Below are 22,677 nucleotides of genomic sequence, written 5' to 3'. Positions count from 1 at the left end.
AGGGGAGCCACCACCAGCATCCTCTTTAAACATCTGCCTTTTTGAAAACATAGCCTCCTTTGCTGCTAGCGTACCGTATATATGTGTGTGTGCTATTGCAGCCAAATATTTTAATGTTTTTGTAGCATTTTTGCTCAAAAATACTATATCACTAGTATTTGTATATATGGGTGACCAGGAATTATAGAATTAGATGCTGGCTTTTTAACAAATGTAATCTGTATTGGCTGTTGCTTTATCAATGTCACACACTTCTCACAGTCAGATACAATAAGATCATCACATAGAACCACAGAATTGTAGAGTTGAAAGGGACCACGAGGATCCTCTAGCCCAGTCACCTGCGATGCAGGAACCTTTTGCTCAATGTGGGGCTTGAACCCACAGCATTCGTTCTCTACTGATTGAGGTATCCCAGTTTTATTAATAAGAAAAATGCCCATCACTACAATAGGGGGTGAGAAGAGAGGGAGAGGGAAAGTAGACACAGTGCTTGAATATTATAAGGACCACTGGGGAATCCAGTGTGTCTCTGTTGAGATGCAATGCTCTTCCTCTGGCTCCCTGTCTGTGGAATGGAGAGCGGTCAGCTACTGTCAGGTGTAGAGAAAAGGTTTTGTTCTTACCACAGAAGCATTCAGTGTTTTAGTAATATCCAACCATTCATTTATAAAGGAGAAGGTAAAATTAAGGTTGCTCATACTTGCATAATCTCATCCTGGGTATTCTTTCAGTACAGCTCTGAGGCAGGGTGATCCAGTGCAGTTTTAAAAAAATATTTTTATAACATAGTTATTTATATTTTCCATATTATAGTATGATTGAGGCAGAGGAAAGTTTGTCAGGGCATTTAGGAGATTTAAAATGTGCTGCAGTGGTTAAAGTGACTAACTAGGACCAGGGAGACCCAGAATCCAAGCCCAGCTGAGCTGTGAAGCTAACTGGGTGAAATTGGGCCACTCACTATTTGTCCACTTAGCTTACTTCACAGAGTTATTGAGAAAATAAAATGGCAGGGGAAATATATAGTGCTCTGGGGATTTTGGAGAAACAGCAAGACAAATTAAACGGATTTTGTTTCAGAGAAGACAAAATATTCGGAGCAATTGAGCTTAAATCCTTCCTTCCTTGTTTGTTGGCTTCTTTCTTTCCTTCCTTCCTCGCTGCTTCACCCCTCTTCTTTTTTTTAAATTTGGTTCCCTACTGTGCTGCCCCCTGCTCCTGCCCTGTCTGTGAGCTTTCTAAATTCACTGAGGTCTTCCTCAAGGTGAAATGAAGGCGCCTGGTTGTGTTTGGTGGTGCAAGAGGGGGCAGCGTGGCGATGTGGCCTGATCTTGTGATTAAACAAAGGGATTCAGCCAACATGTGTAAAATTAAGTGATCAAGAGTTGATTACAGAGTGCATTGATTGTGTACTGATGGATTAAACGGAGTCGTGCTCAGGATGCGATTTTCCAAGCTGGAGAGAGAGTGCGAGCAATTGACGTGCCGGCCAGAAGGACCTACCTTCTCTTGAGCTCTGCCTTTTCTACATTCTCCGGATAAATCTGCAGAGAGGCCTCTGGAATTATAATCGATTATCCATTTCTCAAAGTCACTTAGGGGCCCTGAGCTACAAGCTAAAGTGCCGGCACTGCGAAGAAGCATTGGGTATGCGCCGGCATGAGCGGATGCCGACGCGAGAGGGATATGTGGCGTTGACCCTGCCTGCTGCAAGCTGATGAATCTATTTTCTTGTAGGAAATAGTTTTGACAGTTCAATATCTGTGTTTTCAGTATGTGTGCTTTCCCCTCCCCCTTGTCTCACCAAGCTAGTGGGAGGAGGGAGGGCAATGCTGCGGGAAAGGAATGGAGAAGAAAGAGTGGAGGGCTCTGCCCCGTCACTGCTTCAAATTATAGGCATCTCAGTATATCACCAACCTAGCAAGTTGCCCTCTAAGTCAAGGACAAGTGCTGCCTACAAGGATGTCTTGTGGGAAAGAACTGGAGCTGCTGCCTTGTGCAAGATGGTTCCTGAGTGTCACACCTACAAAGAAATGGAACTAAAAAATAATAATAATAAGTGGCTCCTATCTCACGATGTTCTTTGCATGAACTTTATGCAGGGAACACTGTGTTAGAACATTTAATGCTACAAACATAAGGGTATATAGCCTTCCACAAGTCTATAAATATCCCCAGCTAAGGGAAAAATAGAAACTCTGGTGGAACTGGGAATCATTATATTGGGGACTGGTTGGTGCTGCCCTCTGAAACACCCGGTTCTATTGGTATTAGAGATGGAGTGCAAACCAGGAAGGAATAGGGATTGTGTATACTCTGTAGCTGGAAAACTACAGAGCTGTAGGCTGTCACCCATTTGTGTCACATCCATTCTAGAAATGAGCATGTAGAATTGTAGCCACTACACAGGTTTTGGGTTTTTGTCTTGAGGTACCCTATGTGCCTCTCATCCTGTCTGGTGGTGGCATTGGGCTACAAAGTGATCTTGATTCTGTTTCCTCCAGACTGCTAGTCCATGTAGTCTTTATAATGCTTTCTCCTTTTCAGAGGATGTAAGCCATGTTGACCATTCATGAGCTTTTCATTCCTTACTTGTCAGATCTATATATTTTAGTTCAAAAGCTTGAAACGCACATTTAGAACTAGAGGGAGCTAGTTAGTTCCTCCAGTTGCTCCACTATTGTTGTTCCTCTAAAACAGTTAGAGATAGACTGTGCATAGGATATTTTAGTTTCCACTTCTTTAAATAGTGTGAAAATTTATGCCATCATTGACTAGAAAAACATGATTCAGTAACTTTGGCCAATAGGTGTTGCTTTTTTAGATAGACCCCTGACCATAGAGATACTTGGAGTTTTAGCATGCCTTGTGTATACAGAATACTCAAGGGCCAATAGACTAGTAAGAGTGAGACCAAATATATTTGTAAACCCTACATTTGAACACAAGTTAAAGAGGAGATGAGTTTGCCTTTTCCAGATCTATAGTGTGGTCCCATCTGGAATACTGTGTACAGTTGTGGTCACCCTATTTCAAAGAGGATGCTGTAGAGTTGGAAAAGATATAGAACGGGGCAACCATAGTGACCAAGGGATTGAAGCATCATCTCACCAGGAAAGGTGTAAGTGTGGGACTTCCTAGTTTGGGGGGAGGGGAGATGATGATGGGGAGACGATAGAGATTTATAATATTAGGTATACTGCTGACTTCAAGATTATCAAATGAAATTGATTGGCAGTAGACTCAAGATAGACAAAATAAAGAACTTCTTCATACAATGAAGTCATTGCTGCCAGATGTGATGGCCACTAATTCATGGAGGATAAAGCTATATAAATGCCCACCAGTCATAATGGTTGTCTTACCTCCAAAATCAGAGGTAGTATACCTCTGAGTACCATTTGCTAGGGATCAGCAGCAGTTGTGGGCCGTTGTTTTCCTGCCCTGGCTATTGGCTTCTTAGAAGCATCTAGTTGGCTATCATGTAGAAACAGAATGTTTGGATAGAACGACCTTTGCTGGGATCCAACAGGACTCTCCTTAACCAAGAGAAAGTAATTTCTGGCATGGTGTTTGAGGAGTCCTATGCTACTATTGTACAACATACAATTAGCTCTTATAACACCTGTCTTTGCACCATAAGCCCTACCTAGTCAAACTATTCAAGTCAGGAGGGGTGAGTGGGGAGGTTCCCCTCACAAGCAGAAGGCTACATTAAAATCCATGGTCATTGCATAGTCATCCATTTTTGCCTTCCTTTAACATTTGAGTTAGTGGTACTTTTAAGCTTATTTACATAATCAGGAGAGCCAGAGATTTGCAACAAATGTTCTATGCAAGCTGAGGAAGTGTAAATGCTAAAATAAAAGCATATGCTCATGAAGATATTGGTCCCACACCAGCTGCTGCTGTTTCAGTGGCTTGATCCATCTGATTGTTGCCCACATCTGCGCTCCCTTCCTATACTTGACCCTGATCTCGGTTAGCTTCTGAGGACACAGGCAGAACTTATGTATTTAACTGTCCCTCTTGCCAATACTCCCATAAATCTTCTGAATAAGATGCTAGAAAAATCTTTGCTGCACCAGAGACCACACCCATGAACCTTCCAGCTTCGGCTCAACATCCAGCATCCACTGACAACAAAAGATATGGATTGGTCTTACTACACATTTACCCTAAACATGAGAGTACAGAATCTGTGATCGGATCTCCCTTTTCTTTTAATTGAAATATATGCCCTTTCCTACACCAAAAGATGCTCAAAGTTGTGTACAAGTAAAGGAAAATATTTGGAGGAGGGGGAATTAAATTAAAACAAGTATGAACGGTAAATATGAAGAAGAAAATAGCTTGTCCACATACATTTCTTTCAATGGGGCTAGGGGAAATTTTAATCAGAAAAACTGTGCTGGGGAAAAGGGTTAAGCCCATGGGTCCAATCCAAAATCCATCTCTTCCCACTGCAGCTTCCGTTTGCTGAAATTTAAAGAGGTGGGAGGTCTGATCTACTTTGGCCAGGGGTAGGAAACTTTTTTCAGCCCAACGACCACATTTCCTTCTGGGCAACCTTCTGAGGACCACATGGCAGTGTTGGGAGAGGCCAGGCAGCAAATGTAAATTTTGCCTTTATACGGTAGCAGGAGGCATTATCAAAGTTCAAGGATCCCTCCAAGCCAGACAAAAAACGCTCCTGGTGCAAAGCAGGGCCAGTGAAGGATGTGTCCTGGAGAGAGTTTTGTGGGTTAGATAGAGAGGCCTGAGTTTCCCCTCCTCTGACTGACACCCATTGATAGAGGCCACAATTCCCTTAGGGATGGAAGACAGTTTCAAAAACAAGCACGCACAAACATACAGACTCTCACACACAAACACCCCCCTTCCCCAAAAAATATGTATATGATGCACTCACAAACTCTAAATCAGCAAGTGCATGGAGGAGGTCAAAGAACTGACTAACAGTTGAGCCTCGTGCTTCAAGAGCTCCTAAATCTCTGACATAAACACAAAGTGAATTATGTAAAATGGATTCTTTTAAGATTGCTCCAATCCATGTATACTGTTCTCTGATGCAGTTTGACACTGCTTACTCTAAGAGACAGGATCTTGAAGAAGATAGACAAGTCATTTGATCAAATCTGGCAGTTGCTCTTTTTATGATCACTCCTTTGCCTAGTAGCAGAAAACTTCTAACTTCATACAAAGGAACTGTAACAACTGTCTACTAAATCCTACAAGCTTAGTAATGCACATAGCAGCCAAGCAGAGCAAGGCCAATTGATTACCAGTGTTCTGGAGCAGCATTTCCCAACCCTGGATCCCCAGATGTTGTTGGACTACAACTCCCATCATCCTTAGCCAGCAGTGCCAGTGGCCAGGGCTGATTAGAGTTGTAATCCAACAATATCTGGAGAGTCACAGGTCCCCCATCCCCACTGTAGAGGAATCCTCACCCAGTTCTTGCTCCCATAACCTCACCTAGTTCTCATGGCAATTGATCATCATTATTACTCTGAATTCTCTTGTATTTGTCTTGCTGCAGTTTCTGTGAATCATCTAGTAGCCAGCTGTACCAAAGACCGTGCTTATGTACCCACCCCTTTGTCAGGGCAGAATCTCTCTTACAAAAGCAAAACTCCATGTTACACCATCAGAAACAGTTCAGGCTGCTTAGGAAGGAAGCTGGTGTTTCATTTCATCTGTCGATGTATTTATCATTGTTCTTATTTTTGAGTACCTCTTGCAAAGTGATCATTAGCTTGAATAAAAAAAATAAGTGACTGGGCCATGCATATAAAAGTTATGTGTGGTGATCCATTATGACTCAGTCAGGTGTTAGAAACTGAGTGTGAGACCAAGGATCAAAGCAGCATCTAATGATTTAGAACTAAAGTCAAACTTTCTCATGAACAGGCTGCTCCCCAGCATGGAAAGAGTGGTCTGGTGGCTTCCTTTAAAGCTTCCCCCCACCCCCTTTAATTATTGTTTTATTGAATAAGCTTATAACATCTTCCACAATACTAACATAAATGCACCAGTAACCTAGTAAAAGGAAAGTGAAGCCTGGAAAGGGGAGGGAACAGTTAAAGGAAATACAAGGAAAGTTATACATAGGAGGTCATCATATCATCAAGTGAAGCACCTATACAAGCCAGTCAATATGTAAATTTAGCATTATTCATAGCCCTTGCCCCAGACACTAGGCAAAGGTCTCTATATATGCTGACCATATCTGCCTTCCTTTGAAGCTTGGATTTCTTCAGATTGTCCATGGGAAATGACATAGAATGAGGTGACAAGTGTGGAAAGTTTAGTGTCAGTGAATCTAGGCTTGTTACCAGTTTTCCATTCTTTCTCTGCTGGGATGAGGGCAACACTTTCCCTCCATTGCTCATGGAGCTGGCTGCCCAGGTGGGCTTAGGGAATGAAGAGCTCAGGAAAGACAGGCTGGTGTGTGTGGCTCTTTCTTTCAGATCTCTGCCACGGTGTCTTCTTTCTTTCTTCCTTCTCATCGAGAATTCATTGTCTTGTCAGCCTCTAGTTAGCTGGCGTGCGTGCGAATCATAAATTACACAGCCTGGGCCTCTACTAGGCTTCAGCACAGACAAAAAAATTGCACTCCATCACTGTGTCGCCCAGCTTTTAGCGGTATTGATCAACGCAGCCCCCTCCCCCCCTTTCATTTTAACCGAGCTGGTTAAGTGCAGTATCTTATTTTGTGCTGGGACAAATGAAAAGAATATTAGCAGGGGTTGAAATATATCTCTTTTTTATCTCTCTGCTACTTTTTTATTGAATCTCTCTGAGTAGGTGGCTTTCCGCAGGATGACAGCCTCCTGACAGGCCCCTCATTAGAGACTAGACAGTAATTGTGATGCATTTCCCTGCACGGCCTTTTCACTTCTTTCCCCTTCCCCCCTTCCTCCTCTCTCCCTTTCTCCTGATTTGTAAAGTGATTGGATGTACAGACTCGCTCAGTTTCTTAAATTATTGCCCAGCTCAATCCATCTTCCTCTTGCTGAGGATGGGCAGCTGTGGGCTTAGAATCGGGAGCTGGAGACTCAGCTCCTTGTGGCAGAAACAGAGCGCTGACCACCCCTGGACATGGAATATTGGGCTGGAGGGGCCATGGAGTTGGCACTGTTCAGCAGGAGCACAGACCTCTGCTGTCTGAACTCACTGGGTACCATACCTGTGACTGTAATCCTGACAAACTTGTGCTCTTCCTTATCTCTACATAAGTCTCAGTGAGCATGGAACTAAGCTTTAAACTAGGGTGGAACTAAGCCTTCAGTTAAACTCCCCCTTCTCTCCAACCTCTAGTTCAACTCACCCTGTATCCTGACATCATTAAACGGTGTGATTCTCCACCACACTTGTGGCAAGACACACAGTAAGTTGTACTAGGCATTGTCAAAAGGGGAACCTGCCATTTTCAGAAGTAGCGCTGTGTGTATTGTAATGCTTAGATCCATCCTCCCTAAGGTCCTGGCTATTTAAATGTTGTAGTAGATGTTTTTTCAGGACGTGAGGAAACAAAAGATGTGATTCCTAAAATGCTCCAAATTAGTAGGCAGTTTTTCATACACGGTTCAATAAGCAGTTAAACAAATGGCTAAGCTTTCTTTTTTGGGGGGTGAGGGGGTCGTTCTGTTTGAGAATTTAGAAGCATAGAAGTATAGAGTTTGAAGGGAACCTGAGGGTCATTTAGTCCCACCCCCTGCAATGCAAGAATCTTAGCTAAAGCATCCATGGCAGATGGCCAATGAACCTCTGCTTAAAAACATCCAATAAAAAAGAGTACACCACCTTCTGATGGAGTTGGTTCCACTGTTGAACAGCTCTTACTGTCAGAGAATTCTTCCTGATGTTTAGTCTGAATTTCCTTTTTTGTAACTTGAAACCAATGCCTTGAGTCCTACCCTCAAGAGCAGGAGAAAACAAGCTTTCCCCATCTTCCATGTGACAGCCCTTTAGACATCTGAATATTGTTATCTCCTCTTACTCTCCTCTTATCCAGGCTAAACATACCCAACTCCCTCAATTGTTCCTCATAAAACATGGCTTCTAGACGCTTTATCGTCTTGTCAGGGACTGGCAGGGCTCCGAAGTGTGTGTGGTGGAGGCAGCGGTCAAGGGGAGTGACCCAGGAAAGGAGACCAGTGACATATGAGGTTTGACGCTGCCCACAAGGCAGGACCCAGGGCAGGGGGAGGAGGGGGAGAGTCAGGGCAGTCCAAGATGGAGGAAAGCACATGGAGGAAGAGACTGTTCAGGAGACAGACGGGTCAGTAGACTCCTCACCTTCCTCTGCCCCACTGTCTCCTCGAACAGTGACAACTTCTGTGCAGGAGGCGTCTCAGGTTGTGGGTGCACAACCTGTCAGGGGAGGGTATATAAGCTGGCAGGGAGGAGGGGTCTCACTGTTGCCGCAACTGATCCACAGGGTATAGAATTGTGTGGGACAGTTGCTTAGTGGCTAGAGGCGTGTGTGCATCTGCATCTGGAGCACGACGAGAGTTGTTGTAAATCAGTTACAGGAATTGGGTGGGTACCAGAATCCCATTTTTAAGATGTCATATTATGGGGGAAAGAGTAAGGGGTCTTTAGTGAAATCCACAAGCCCCACTCCCTGCTTCCACCAATTTTAGCCAAATCACAATGTGTTTCCCCTGCAGTCTTCTAAATCTGTAGCTAAGAAGGACATCACAAAAGTTAAGGGGGCTGGGCCCAGTCTCACCCACTGTAATCCAAGCAGTGGATTTTCTCATTGGCTTGTGCTGTCTAGGGATAAGTTCTCTGCTGGTACTTTAATTATATGGTTGTGGTAGGCTGAAATCTGAGTGATACAGACTTAATGTATGGAAGATCCTGTTTTAGGGTTAGGGTTACTGAGGTTACTGTTCAAGGCTTTTGTGTCCATTTCTCTCTTTGGATTTTATGATGTACTCAAGGCCAGGCAAGGTCAGTCAAACACTGTTTTTGCGTATTCTGCATTTGCCCCTTTCCCGCTGACCCTTGTCTCCTGCCTTGCTTTTGGTAGTATTAACTGCCATTGCCCATATGAAGAAAAGAGGGGAAAGGGGTGGCACTTAAAAGGCAGAAAAAACTAAAGTAAGACATTTGTTGAGGTGTGTACTTGTGTCCAGCGGGATGAACAAAAAAACCCCCGTGCCTAGAAAACATGAAACAGAATAAAACATGGACCAAACAGAAGTGTGGATGTGCCCATAGTTGCATAAATCTATTCTGAACTTCTAACAGAAAGCATGACCAGACTGTGATATAAGTTGTCTAGGGAAGTTACAGAAGCAACGTCACTTTTCTGTCTTCAGTTTCTACGAGTTTCTGCCTTAGAGAGCCTTTGTGGTTCCTTCCCACTTGATACATCAGTATGCAATGGTATTTAAGTGTACTATGCGATAACTAATTTGTTTTGACTAGCAATCTATCTTGCACAGCTTTACATCGGCTAAATTTGATCTCCCCCTGAGTCTGCATCCCTGTGCTCTTTTGGATGCATTATTTTGACACCTGAACAAATTCCTCTTAATTGTCATGTAATTATCATCCTCGGGAGACAGTGACTGCTGTGCACAAGAAGTTCGGTGTCCTCTTTGGTGCCAAACAAGAAATTGCCAAAAGAAGAAGGTACAAGAGAACTCAGAAGAAACTTGAGCTGATATCAGTAGCCTGAACAATTCAGCTTGCCTTATAGGGGCTGGATGTTTGGGCAAGTTTGTCAGATCCCTAGGGGAAAACGTCATTAAAGGGTTGGATCTAAATGCTTAGAATAAAAACAAACAAGCAAACTGTATATGAGTGCCTCCTTACAGCCATGAGCTGGCAATGTTTCTGGGTGCAGAAGCATCATTTGGTTGCTCCAAAGCTAATGTGGACCTTCCTTAGAATGATTGTTTTCTGAGCTGGAGGGAGAGGCAGCTTGTCAGGGCAGATACCTGCTATCAGCCCAGGAATAACAGCAGGCCCATCACCAAGGGAAGAATAATCCCCACAGAACCTTCAAGAGCTTGATTACAGACCCTGAGGCTGTGTCAGCATTTCTATTATGTTTCTGCCACTAGGCTTCTTCGCAGCCTGTCAGGCAACAGGTCTCTGGTATGGGGAGAGGGCTGCTCATTTATTCTGGGGCGTTTCAGAGTAAATGATTTGGGTAGATTTGTTAGGTCAGACACACGTTTATGAAATGTGAGAGAGCGAGAGTGAAATTGCTTTGCTTTGCTGTTTGGCTGGAAAGCAGCCTTTGTTGCTGAAAATTAAGGGTATGTTGTCACAAAGCATTGGCTATCAGATTGCTTCCATGCAAAGCACCTACGAATCTGTTTGCATCCTGGAGCATGTTGCCCTTATCCTTTCAGGCTCTGTGTAAACATGGCAGATTACTGTGGTATTGGGGAGCATCTCCACACCTACTATAACTCACAGATGCCCACAGAGGGGCAAACACAGTAAGAGTGTCTGCAGCACTGCTTCTTTGAGTTTGTGTAGAAGTGGCAGGAAGTGGGGGGGGGGAAGCAAGCTGTAAAATATTTGCACCTTAAAATTAGAGAAGCCGGGACACTGTCAATACAGTCATTCAGACCCAAGTGGTGTGATGACATATTTGCCCTGATTTGCAATATAGATTCTTGGGTATTGCTTCAACAAGGAGCCACAGCTCAATGTGCATTCGCTTGGCGTAGTTGTGCATGTTTGTGAAGTCCCGTCATGCACCATACTGGATAAAAAAAAAGTAGTGCAGCCTACGCCTTAATTTGCATATAGGAATCCTTTCTTCTTTTTTCCATTTGCTAAAAATATATTTTATTGATTTTCTGAGCTGAGTACTGAACATAAAAAGGATAAACAGTTATCTAGACAGAATACAGAGCTTAGTTAATGAAGAAAATAAGTATCAGCTGAAATTTGTAGTCACTTATATTCTAATATAGGCAGTCAAATAAAGGTGTTTCTCCATAGTGTTCCATGTGATGATGGTGGAGGGAAACCATACTCAATTGATTTTACAAAGTCAATGCAAGCATACCATATTGAATAGAAGGTGTTCACTTTCACCCTGGTGTGTCGTTCCTTTTGTAAAATGGTTAACTTTGCCATAAGGGTGATGTCCCATACTTCCGAGAACCAAGCTTCAAAAAGGTTTGTATCTAGAGACTTCCAATATGTTGCTATCACTAATTTAGCTGCAGCTAATAAGAGCAGAGTAAGATAATTATTGGTTGTATCTTGGTTTTGTGAAGAATCCTCTTTATATAGATATTGGTTAGAAAACAACTACAGCAAACCCCTTTCCACTTCATAGCTATGCACTGTCTCCCATACAGCCATATTTTGTATTATTACGCCTTACCCGTTTAGCATGCATTATTATTTAAATGTCTAAAATTCCAAGAATACTCAGGTGCATCCTATGTGTATTCAGAAAGCAGTCTGTACTGTATACACACAGTAAAATTTCAAAATGCTTATTCTACAGTTGTCCCACAAAAGTGGTGGTGACATCTCTGGAATGCTTCTGGAATAAACTCATTTTTTTATTCCAGTATGGGGCATTACTACAAGTATCCCCTCCAGCCTTTTGTGAAGAGATGTTTTATTGTTATGACATCTACACAATGTGCCTGTACCTTAATTTGGCAGCAATTTTGGCTACATCTAACAGCAGAAAGGATGAAAAAGCCACTGGGGACAGGAAATTGTCCCGCTGCAGACCCATTGGCCCTGCAAATGTCTTCATATAACCTGAGACAATTCTAGGCACATTCATACATGCAGAGGTTCCTCCTGGGTAAGTGATAAAGTTGCTCAGTTCTCAGTGATGCAACCACCATGCCTCCTTCTTCACAGGCTGCCAGCAGGTGTGTTCTTGTTGTCCAGACAGACCCACCTAAGGCTGTGATGTGTGAAGGGATTTCACAGAGCTGCTCTTGTGGTTTCTGTGTTGAAGTACCAACCCCCCTCTACTCCGCTTTCAGGACAGGAAATATTCAGTTTCAAACACTTAGAACGAAGCATTTATTTGGAGCCCAGGGGAGTCTGCACACACAGGAGAGGGACGTGGCTGGCCCTTTTCATCTTTGCAGTGTTAGCAAGCCAAGGGCTGCAGGGGAGAGAACAGCCGTGCCAAGGAGGGTAAACACTGGAGATGAACCCTGCTGAGTTACAAGGGGCCAAAGGGAAGGGAAGGACAGGCAGGGAGGCCAAGCAAACACAAACACAGCTGCCAAAAACAAAGCTTGAAAGGGGCCATTTGAAGCCTGCAGCCTTGGCTGAAATATGGGGGCGTGGGAGCTCCTGGCACAATGGCATACTCAGACTTGGCACAGACCGGGTAGTATGGTTGGTTGCTTGGCACCACACTCTCAGCTGCCTTCTTGTTTCCTTCAACAGGCATAAGTTGGGAAGAAACAGAAAACTGTACCTGGTGGGTTCTGCGGGAGGTGCCTCTGTAAGGAGCAGATGTTATCTTGGGTGCTGGTTGACTCACAGTGCTAAAGTCACTCTGGCAACCCTCTGGATGAAATGATTTCAAGTGTACCCTTGAAATGGGTCCTTTTTCCTACAGTGATTCTGTAATCTCTCCCTCCCAGTGTCACATAAATTAAGTGATCTGAAAAGTCCATTTCAATCTTAGGCCAGCAAACGATGGGCACCCATACGGGTTACTAATCTAGTAACTAGTTTTGTTTCTATGCCGCCCTCTGCTGGCAATCAGATGTTCAGCATGCGGGACTGTAGTTTTTGGCAAAACCTTGGCTTCGTATTTTAATTTTTTTAAACAGCTGAGAATGTGGGGGGGGGGTTCTTACAAGCAATTTAAAATCATATTTTTTTCTGCCAAAACAAGGAAAATAATGAAGAGATTGCCATCAGAAGAAGATGGGACGGAAACCCTATTAGTTGAAGAGCATTGAATTGATTGTCCTTTCGTGGCTCTGGGTCACATCTAGTGGTGATGAACAGAGAAGCAGCTCCAAGGAGCACTTCATGCTCTTGCAGTGCTGTGGGAAGGGGACAGCGAGATCACCCTGCATGTTTACCCATCCAACCATGCAGACTGCAGCAGGGATCCAGCAGGATTTCCCGTTTGCTCAGAGGCTGCCTGTTTGTTTTAGGAGGGAGGTCTCAGACACCAGCATTGTTACACTAATGGGACTATAGTTATAAATAGCAGCCAGTGGGGGACCTTCTAGGGTTATTTTGGACTTTGACCACACAAAAGTGGAAAGGCTCCAAGAGGAAGCTGGGATTGCTCACCCTCCTCAATGTGAGAGGATTGTTTAGGTCTGGCTATTATTGAAAAGCAGCAGCACTCTGTGTGTGATGGAGCAACAGCGAGCACTGCAAAACAGGCCAGTTGTTCTCCTTCTGATCCATAGCAGGGCCTATAGCAGGGGCGATGGTAGTAAGGACCAGCAGTCTGTCTCTGTTCTGGAAGAAGAGTTTAACAGTGCCTGAATAAGAATAATCTGAATAATTTGCTGTCATGAACTGCAGCATATTTTGTTTATTTATTACAGTTATGCCCCCTCCAAGGAGCTCAAGGTGGCATACATGGTTCTTCTCCCTCCCCATTTTATCCTCACAACAACCATGTGGGGTAGGCTAGACTAAGATTGAGTGACTGGCCCAAGGTCATCCAGTGAGCTTCATGGCTGAGTGGCCATTTGAAGCCTGGTCTCCCAGGTCTTAGTCCACCCCTCTAACCACTAAGCCACCCTGTTTGTTTGCTTCTGTACATATTCAGTCTAAAGTGAGTGTCACTGGACAAATCAAGATGGCATGTAGTCTTATGGGCAATGCACTTTTTAGCATGTCAGTATGCAAAATTAAAAACAACTTATTGAGTTCCTTGAAAAGGAGAGGGGAAGAGGCAGAGGAACCAGGGGCCTACAAAAAAGACCTGGGACTCAGGTTCTTTGGGCTACCTCATAACAGCACCCCTTTACTCCATCCTCATATAAGACTTCTACTGCTCTCCTCCACGCCCCTGAACTCTGATAATTCAAACACTGTTTGCAGCTTTAGTTATAAAAGGGAACGATGGTGTGGTAGTTTACAGCAGGGGGAGAAGAAGCCTTGAGTAAGGTGCCCTCAGTTCAATGCCCTCAATATGTATAGAGAGAAATAAAACCCTAATTCCCATAAAGGGTTCTGTGGTGCACTTAGTGAGTGTATTATATAGTGAGGACATTGCTGGTGAAAGACATCTCCCCTGAAGCATGGCCTTGTGCATAATTTGAAGGCAAGGATGAGTCAAGGTTATTTCCAAACTTATTTCAGTCCTGTTAAAGCGCCTCCCCCCTACACCTGTTTATGTAGCCCCGGCAAAGTGCTTGTGCCAACATTTTCTCCTTTGGGAGGTCTATTCCTTTCAAGGGGATTCATTTAACTGGGCTGTGCTTTTTGCTTGGGGCCATAAAATGGCACCTTTTGGCTTTTGATTGGAAGGCCATATTGCACGCAGCCTGCTTTATGGCGCATTACTGCCTCTCGCGCGGATTTAACCAATTTGATCCATGTCTAATACATAAATAAATAATCCAGCAGGAACGCTTCACATTAGATGACAATAGGAAACTATAAAGCATGCTTCCCTTCACGGCAGCCATCAGATCTGGGTGTGCTACGCCCTCTGACGACCAGAGCAGCTATCACAGCTATGGAGCTCATGCTTGCAGCCCTGCAACTGTCTAATAATGTCTCTGGTCACTTGGTTGTTTGCCTTTAAAACATATTTATACGTTATCAGGGTGCTGCATATTCTAAAGCAGAGTGTAGTAACATCTCTGAGCAGGGAAAGAAACTAGCTGTAGAACATAGAAAACATAGAAAGCCAAACTGCTGCCGGCTTCTCAACAAAATTCAGTTGTGCTGCAATAGGCCATGGAGGTCTTTCTGAGGTGATTCAAATGGTACAGAAATCACTGTCCCTGCTAGTTCAGAGCTCTCAGTATCTTTTGAGGTTGTGACTGGTTAGATTTGTACCAGAGGAAGAAGCCGAATAGGGTTGGTATAATTTCTAGTACTAATAAATCACATTTCATCACAATTGTTTATTTGTATGTCGCCTTTCTACAGTTAAACTCAAGGTGGCTTACAACATCAAAAAAATTACATAATTACAAAAATATAACACAACTTAAGTTATAAGCAATAAATGAAAACATCTTAATACATATATAATAAAATAAACAATCTCTACATAATTCATAATAAGGTCTAACAGTAAAGAGACAAAAGCATTATTCTGTACCAGTAACAGCATTTCCAAAATGAAATCTTGACTCCAGCAAAAACTCTCCATCCTGATAGCCTCTAGGCATCTTGAGCAGCAGCCCTGCAGGATTCACAGCTAAGATGGTCTCTGACCGTTTTAGTAGCAACAGCTGTTTCTGTGGCTGGAATCAGTCAGCGACCCACCCTCCCAGGCCAGGTAGAAACAGGCCAGCAAAGCAGGGAGCAGGTCTTGCAGTACTCACAGCAAAGATGGTCTTCTACTTGGGAGACCTTCAAAAATACCCGTATATTTCTTAGGTTTTCAGTATCCCTTCTGTTCATCAACACACACACACACACACACACACACACACACACACGTGACAAGTCATTCAAGGAAGTTGCTTGTCTTTTCTGAATCATCTCAAGCTTACAAGGAGCCATGTATATCCAGTTTCTCCCCTGAAAGTTTGTTTACATGGTTTGAGTGCTAACTTGAGTGGTAGAAGTGCTTTAGTTCTGCTCATGGAAGGTTACTATGACTTAATCCTTACTTGCACTTTTGATAGAAGTCTATTTTAAAACCACATTGTTTCTACCTCTGCTTAGTGCCTTCTGAGGTTGTTCCAACCAGGGAAATCAATGGCATGGTTCCTAGCAGGGCGATTGGGGACAAAGAGTTAGAATATTGATACTGAGTAAAATTAACTGTTGTAAGACTCTCTCACTTTTAAGGCCGTTTCATGCAAAATGAATTTCCTTCATGGATATAATTCCCATGTAAGAAAACTGGGTGTGTGCCCAAGGACCCCATTATAGAAATACATTGTGTACTCTCAACAGTTCTGTACGGAAGTGATATTTATGTAGGCAAATTGTCTTGTGTGGTGTTGCCCTCAGTTGTTGTAGTGCCTGTGTATAGGTAACGTTAGAAAAGTGCAAATATGTTATTGCTGCCACTTCAAGCAGTGGTAAGCAGCAGTCATAGTCTGTCTGTCTCTCTGTCTGTCTGTCTGTCTGTCTGTCTGTCTCATGGTAGTAGGAGGTGGGGCATCTTGCTTCTTGGCTGATGGTGCAGAAAGAGGCTGCCCTAGTAATTTCCCCTAGCTGCTAGAGGTGCTCCTTCTCTCCCTTTAATTGCCTCCTTCAGCCATGTTTAATTATAGGACAAGAAGCTGAAGTTAATTTCTTCAAGCTAACTTCCCTTGGCACCTCCCCACAGCCACTCCTTTCCAAGCTTATAAGGGTCTAATCCTAAGCCAGGGCCAGCTGCTGCAGCCCATTACATAGGTCCAAAGTTCTGCTGAACTTAGCCAATGGTGTGTGGCCTACAAGTGCATTCCTGAAACAAACAAGGAGCGGCATTCAGAAAAGCCAGTGGGTAGAAGCGACACAAATTGACTACTGAGCTAGTAATTGAGGCTACAGATACTTGTGGGTTGTTGTTTTTCTAAAACACTTTCTATTTCCAAGCTATGAGAGTGGTGGGATGGTACTAATGAATGGATTTGAGGGTACCTGAAACTCAAGACTCTATCTTGTGTTCCATTACAGGCAAAAAGAAGGCAACACTTTTTGACAGCCAGGCTCCCATCTGCCCCATTTGTCAGGTCTTGCTGCGCCCGGGTGAGCTGCAGGAACACATGGAGCAGGAAATGGAGAAGTTAACACAGCTCAACATCAGGTAAGGACAGCCAGGGTCTTCACCAACCCACGTACTACCACAAGCATCAGTGTGCATAACCCCAAGACACAGCTAACGTGGGTCCCATCCCTCTATAGTCAGTGTGGCATGTACCAGCTGAGCAATCTATAAATTTGTTCTTGTATACCTTGGTGAGGAGTGTTTAACTCTTACTGCAGATTTTTAGAACATTAAACTATCTGTGTACCCTTCTTTTGAACATGTGTTTTCAGTCCCAATAATCAATCAATCCGAGATGCTTCTCCCACCCCCAAAAAGGAGGAGGGAGGAAACTTTAGGTGTTGCAAAATATTCCCCACCAAGGCTCTCAGGCAATGTTATTTTCCTGATTGATCATACCACACAATATTTATTGTGAGTGCAACACGTTTTTGGGGATTCTTTCTCAAGGGCACTTTTTAAAAAAACAACTTTGACACACCAGGGGCAGAATTAGGTAATCTTTGGTAATATGGTGCCCTGAGCGAGCCCAAAATTTGGTGCCCCCAAATGGATCTTCTCAATTTTGCGCCCCCTCAGCTCACTGCCCTTTTGTGGGGAAACTGCCGGCACTGCCCTAAATCCGATGTGGGGGACACTGGGAATACTTCACTAGCTCTCAGGCTGCTTCTCTCTGTGGCCAGCCCTGCCTGCATTGATGTCTCTGGTGCTGCTTCACTGGTTTCAGGGAAAGCTCCACGAAACTCCCAGCATGCATTTTTATCTCTTAACCTGTAAATTCCATACTGGCCTACCTAGCCTGCCAATGAAAATGAAATTGAAAGGTTTGAAATCTCTGATCCCCTCCCCCCAGCTTTCATCAATTGCAAAACAAATGTGTGATCTTACCAATATGGAAAACACACTGCCAAAGAGTTTCGGTGGGGAATTACTTCCTCTCCAGGTTCCCCCTTTCGTGACTCCTGTGAACAGCAGCCTCTTCTTCTCAGGCATCCTTGCCTCCCCAGTGCAGCAGAGAAGAGGTTAAGCATGTGGACACAAAGGTGGAGTCCACCAGCCCACCTCCCAGAGGCTGTCACCTGCCCTGAGGCTGCCTCTCCCTTGCCTGCTGCTGCTGCTTTCACCAGCGCAGCAAAAGTCCTCTGTCTTTTTTTAAAAATAATAATTGCATTTTAACTGCTAGCAGTTATTTAGGAAATCGCTGCAGCCAAGGGTTGGCAGATCCCTGGCCTTCCCTTAATAAAACTGCAGCCTGGGAGAGAGCGTGTTTATTTCAATTATTAATGAATTCCCCGGTCATTAAAAGGTGAGGAAAGAGATCGGGCTGCCGATGGCAGCAAGGTGATGTCATCAGGTGGCTGGGAACAGTAGGAAGCAGGGAACGGCCAGGTTTTGGACCGCCCAGCACCTCAACAGACCACCCCTCAAGGTTCGAAAAGAGGGCCCAGCTTAGCCTGGAGTCTTTTCTCAGTGTAACAAGGGGGATTATTGGACACAGGTGTAAGGAACCAGTTTCCACAGGGTATAAAAAGAGGGGCCTACTGAATCCAGGCTGGACCAAGACCTCCCAGATCCATACCAATGTAGGATCTAGTACCGAGCCAGAATCTGCCACTTCTCAGATGGGAGGGAAGAGGAATGGGGGGGGGGGGAGGCAACAGCCAAGTCATTTATCCCATGTGACACCCGGTTCCCTTGTGCGCATAATTTATGGTGTAATTTGGGCTGCATCCAACTTAATAAAGGGCCACAGCAAATTAACGAACAGGTTTAAATGAACAGAAGCAATTAGCGCTCAGAGGAGCCTGTGGAAAGAGCGAGGCTAGTCTTGGAGTGGAGCTGGCCGAGAGCAGCCTGTGGCTGGCGTGAGGCAGGGAGGTGGGGGGGGAGGTGGCGTTTAATGGGAAAGGAAAGGAAACACTAAATCATAAAGGCTGACAAGGGCCATTGTGGGCCAGCTGACAAATGAAAAAGAATGGCATTATTCCTTTAAATAACCACGGCAGTTAAAGGGGGAGACAGCTTACTCCTAGCCCTTGCCCGCTAAGGCTGCATGCGTGGGGAAGAGCAATAGCAGGGTCTTTATTAATTATTAACTAATGACTCCTACCATGCTGCAATAGATAACGCTCAGTCTCCTCTGCAGATCAGGCCCCAGGGGCTAATCACCAGCCCGCTGCCGCATCCTGCCCCAGCCTGGCAGTGGGAACAAGCCACCTTAAAAGTCAGGCTGCTTTTGTGTCTCATGGGAAGTGGGGTTCAGGGCTTCCTTGCATAGAACACGGTATATAAACATGGCCCTCTTACATGAACTTGCCCATCTTCAACACAAATCTCACTCTGTGTGTGCATGCATGTGTGTGTGTGTGTGTGTGTGTGTGTGTGTGTGGTGCTTTGTGTATTCAAGATGGTGGCACCATCCTTCCAGCTTGTGACCCTGGGCACAGAAAGGACTTGGGAAACAGAAGCCACCCATAATGAGAAAGGGAAGCTAATAACCAATCTCAAATAAGCCAATAAACTTGAAAATAAAATGTAGGCTTATAAATGTGATGGGCTAGAGTACAGGAGCCCAACATACCTCTCTGCCAAACTCCAGTCGTTACCAAAATGGCCCAGCAGCTGTTACTAATCACTGTGGTATGGGAAAATCATCCTGGGAAGTGGGAGAACCTCGCTTGCCAAAGGGAAGGATCTTCTTCTTTTTTTAAAGGGAAGATGTGCCCAACCACAGATTGTTGTTTCAGCTATTAAATAAACATTAGGGTAGAGGAAACCTCCTGTGGTGTGGGATGAAAAAAGCAGCCTTCCCTGGTCATGGCCACACAAAGAATGCCCTGGCCCATATTGTCTTCTCAGCAGGGCATCGGTGTGAACACCGCACAGTAAAGTGATTTGGACATTACTCAGAAGCATTTAACTCCAGTGTTTATGAAAAGCACCAGTGGCTCCATGGTTTGTGGCCTCTAAAGGCTTGTTTACACAGCCAAAAAGATTTAGAGGTAATGATTCCAGGGTTATCATCTTGAGGTAACAACCTTTATCTGCATTAACAAGGCACTGGGGGATGTTACAGCTACATCTCCTTACTGGTGTTACTCAATAGATGGCATTTTTTCACCAGAGATTATGACTTCAATTTAAATGATATTTGTTTGTTTTCCCATTTATGACTTGCCTTTCTTCCATCATGGAGCCCACATCCTTTCACTAACCAGACTCAGATCTGCTTAGCTGCAGTAACGTTACTGTACCATATGCCTTCAGACCATGAATTGGATGGGGGAATTGGATAGCGTGTTGAGATTCCTGTATTGCAGGGTGTTGGACTAGATGACCCTCAGGGTCCCTTCCTACTCTACAATTCTATGATTCTATGTCTTGGACTTGAGATGTATAATCATAGTATCTTAGAACAAAAGAGAGGAGTGTTGTTTCTATTTTTAATTGAGATTGCTGAGTCTATGTCACCTCACTTCAGTTTCTGATTCAACCCTTGCTTGGGTGAACAAATCAGTTTTCATCCCCAAACAACAGACTTATCTGTTACAGCAGGATTTGTACCCTCTACCAGAGAAAAATAAATTCAACCTTGGCTTATTTGGGACTTTGTCATGAACTTTGAATGACAAACCTTCCTCTTCACACATGCCTTACTTCTTTTTGTTAGTTTTGCTTTAATTATCTCCAGAATTAGCACTGCTTCATTTTGTAGATCAAGTGTAGGAACACTCTAGCAAGGCATTTTTTTAAACCCTCAACAGGTGTGAAGCAAGTTGCAGCTGTCTCACTGGCCATGTAGCCCAGTTGCTTATTAGAATCTGAGCCAATTGGCCACTTCAACAGCTTTGCCCTTGCTCTGGCTATGTACACCCTATGCCATTAAAGCACATCTGAAACACATTCTTTCCCCTCAAAGAGTTACAATCCCAGTGAACCTTAACAAACAACAGTGTTCAGAATTCTCTGAAGAATGTGCTTCGAATTTGCTCTAAAGGTATAGTGTTTGTACACGGCTGTTTATCCAGTGAATGTGCAGTCTGTTGCATTTGTGCCTGATTGGACGTCCTGCATATTTTTGAATGGGAGGTGAACTGGAGCACAACGGTTCCTCTGAGCAAGGCTATCCTCTGCGGGTTGAACAATGAGTGAAGCGCATGTGACATTGGTAGCCTGCTTTAGTGTTGCCCAATAGAGGGGAAGTGGCTGAATAAGCCCTAAAAAGAAACTAGATAGGCAACTATCCAGAGTGTTTTAGTCTGAAGGAATCTTGCTGGGGCAGGGGATTGGACTATATTGCCTCCAATTATATTTCTAATATTCTTTAATTTAAAAGCAGTGCCTAGCACCTACCTTGCCACAAAATGTTGCATCTATTTCCAAAACTGCCCTGTAAAAGTAAGATAGAAGCTTGTTTGTTTTTCAGAAGGACATGCCAGCGTGGACGGAGTTAATCCCCTCCAAGCCAAAGCTTGTAGTTTTGTTTTCTTTCAATTTATATCCTTCGCTTAAAAAGGGAGGGAGGAGGGGGAAGAAACGCCCGGCAGGTGACATATTCTAAGAGGGAGCAGCGAAATCGTGTTAACCACTTCAAAATCTCATATATTCAATCGGCCTCTGGCAAGACATCTGCCTAATGTTAGCGCTTAAATATCCTTTTCCATTTTACATGCATTCAAGTCTCATTTGAGTGAAATGAAACGGTATTATTAAAGGGAGATTTTGCACAAATGGCCTGAATTTGACATGTCAAGTTCAATGAGGCTGTTACATATGTAATGCTGAGAAGGGGCTCCGAGGCTCCTGGCACTTGAAACAGCGCCAGTGGCTCAGAAATGAAATTTGCATGCAGCCCTTTCTCTCCCCACCCTTCCACTGCCTCCCACGGAATGCCAAGTAGCTGCTCATGCAGTACACAGCCCTGGGTTAGGATCCGGGGACAAGGCACAGTGCCCCATGGTGAAGCACTGAAGGGATCGAGATGCTGGCCCCCCAAGCTCTATAGTTGACTTAAGATAAAACATTAAAAGAATCGCTGTGTTGAAAGGTGCCCCAGCTGCCCTCTAATCTGCCTCCACCCAGCCACCCAGTCATGGCAGAATCCTCTGGATCCTTTATGCAACTCTTGCAAATGGCCTTTCAGTCTTCTAATGTAAAGATGATGAGATTCTGCAGTGACCTTGCTTATTTCCAATACATTTGCACATTTAAGCAATATCCAGGCATGTCTAACGTCAGTACGCAGCTTTATCAGCACCTAGCGTTGGCAGGTTCTCATGAATTGCTAAGGGCCCACTCAGCCAAGTTTCCAGTCCTGATGCAAATCCCAGACTACCTTCCTTCCAGCTTTCCAGGTGATCAAGAGACTAGTGAGAGGCTGCACTCAAGGATAATGGAAGTGTTTGAGCACTCTCATTGGAGAGAGGCGACTTTCATGGTACTTTTCTCCTTAGAGAGGGGGAGGCACAAAAACATGAAGCCCAAGCCCTGCTAACTCCCTACCCGCCCATCTGTTCTATTGCTGCTGAATTAAAAGTGAATGGGAAGGTATCCTAACAAAGCTAGCTAGCACTGTGGTTTTCTAACACTCATTGATTCAGGCTGTGCCACGTGCACTGATCCTACAGGTTCATTTGTAATTGTGGATTAGCACAACCTGAACAGTTTATGAGTGCATTTGCACTGATTCAGAAAATCTTTTGTGTTAATAAGTGGCCCTACTATTTAACCAAAATATGTGGGTTGTATTTAGTGTAGAATTAAGCAGATAGTTCTGTCAGTGCAAGGAT

The 22,677-nt window shown here is 44.1% G+C and overlaps 1 protein-coding gene across 13 annotated transcripts in view; it reads left to right on the top strand.

The window, feature by feature from the left end:
• RNF220 (ring finger protein 220) overlaps positions 1–22,677 on the top strand; it is a 341,456-nt gene that overhangs the window by 198,360 nt on the left and 120,419 nt on the right. For all 13 annotated transcript variants that reach the window (XM_083619867.1, XM_083619869.1, XM_083619871.1 and 10 more), the window contains one exon: positions 16,798–16,927. In XM_083619867.1, coding sequence (XP_083475993.1) covers positions 16,798–16,927 — 130 coding nt within the window. The remainder of the gene's footprint in view (positions 1–16,797; positions 16,928–22,677) is intronic.

Source organism: Podarcis filfolensis, assembly GCF_964270895.1.
Source record: "Podarcis filfolensis genome assembly, chromosome: 6".
Taxonomy (NCBI): Eukaryota; Metazoa; Chordata; class Lepidosauria; order Squamata; family Lacertidae; genus Podarcis; species Podarcis filfolensis.
Note: the sequence above shows the minus strand (reverse complement) of the source record. Positions and strands in the feature narration are given on the sequence as shown.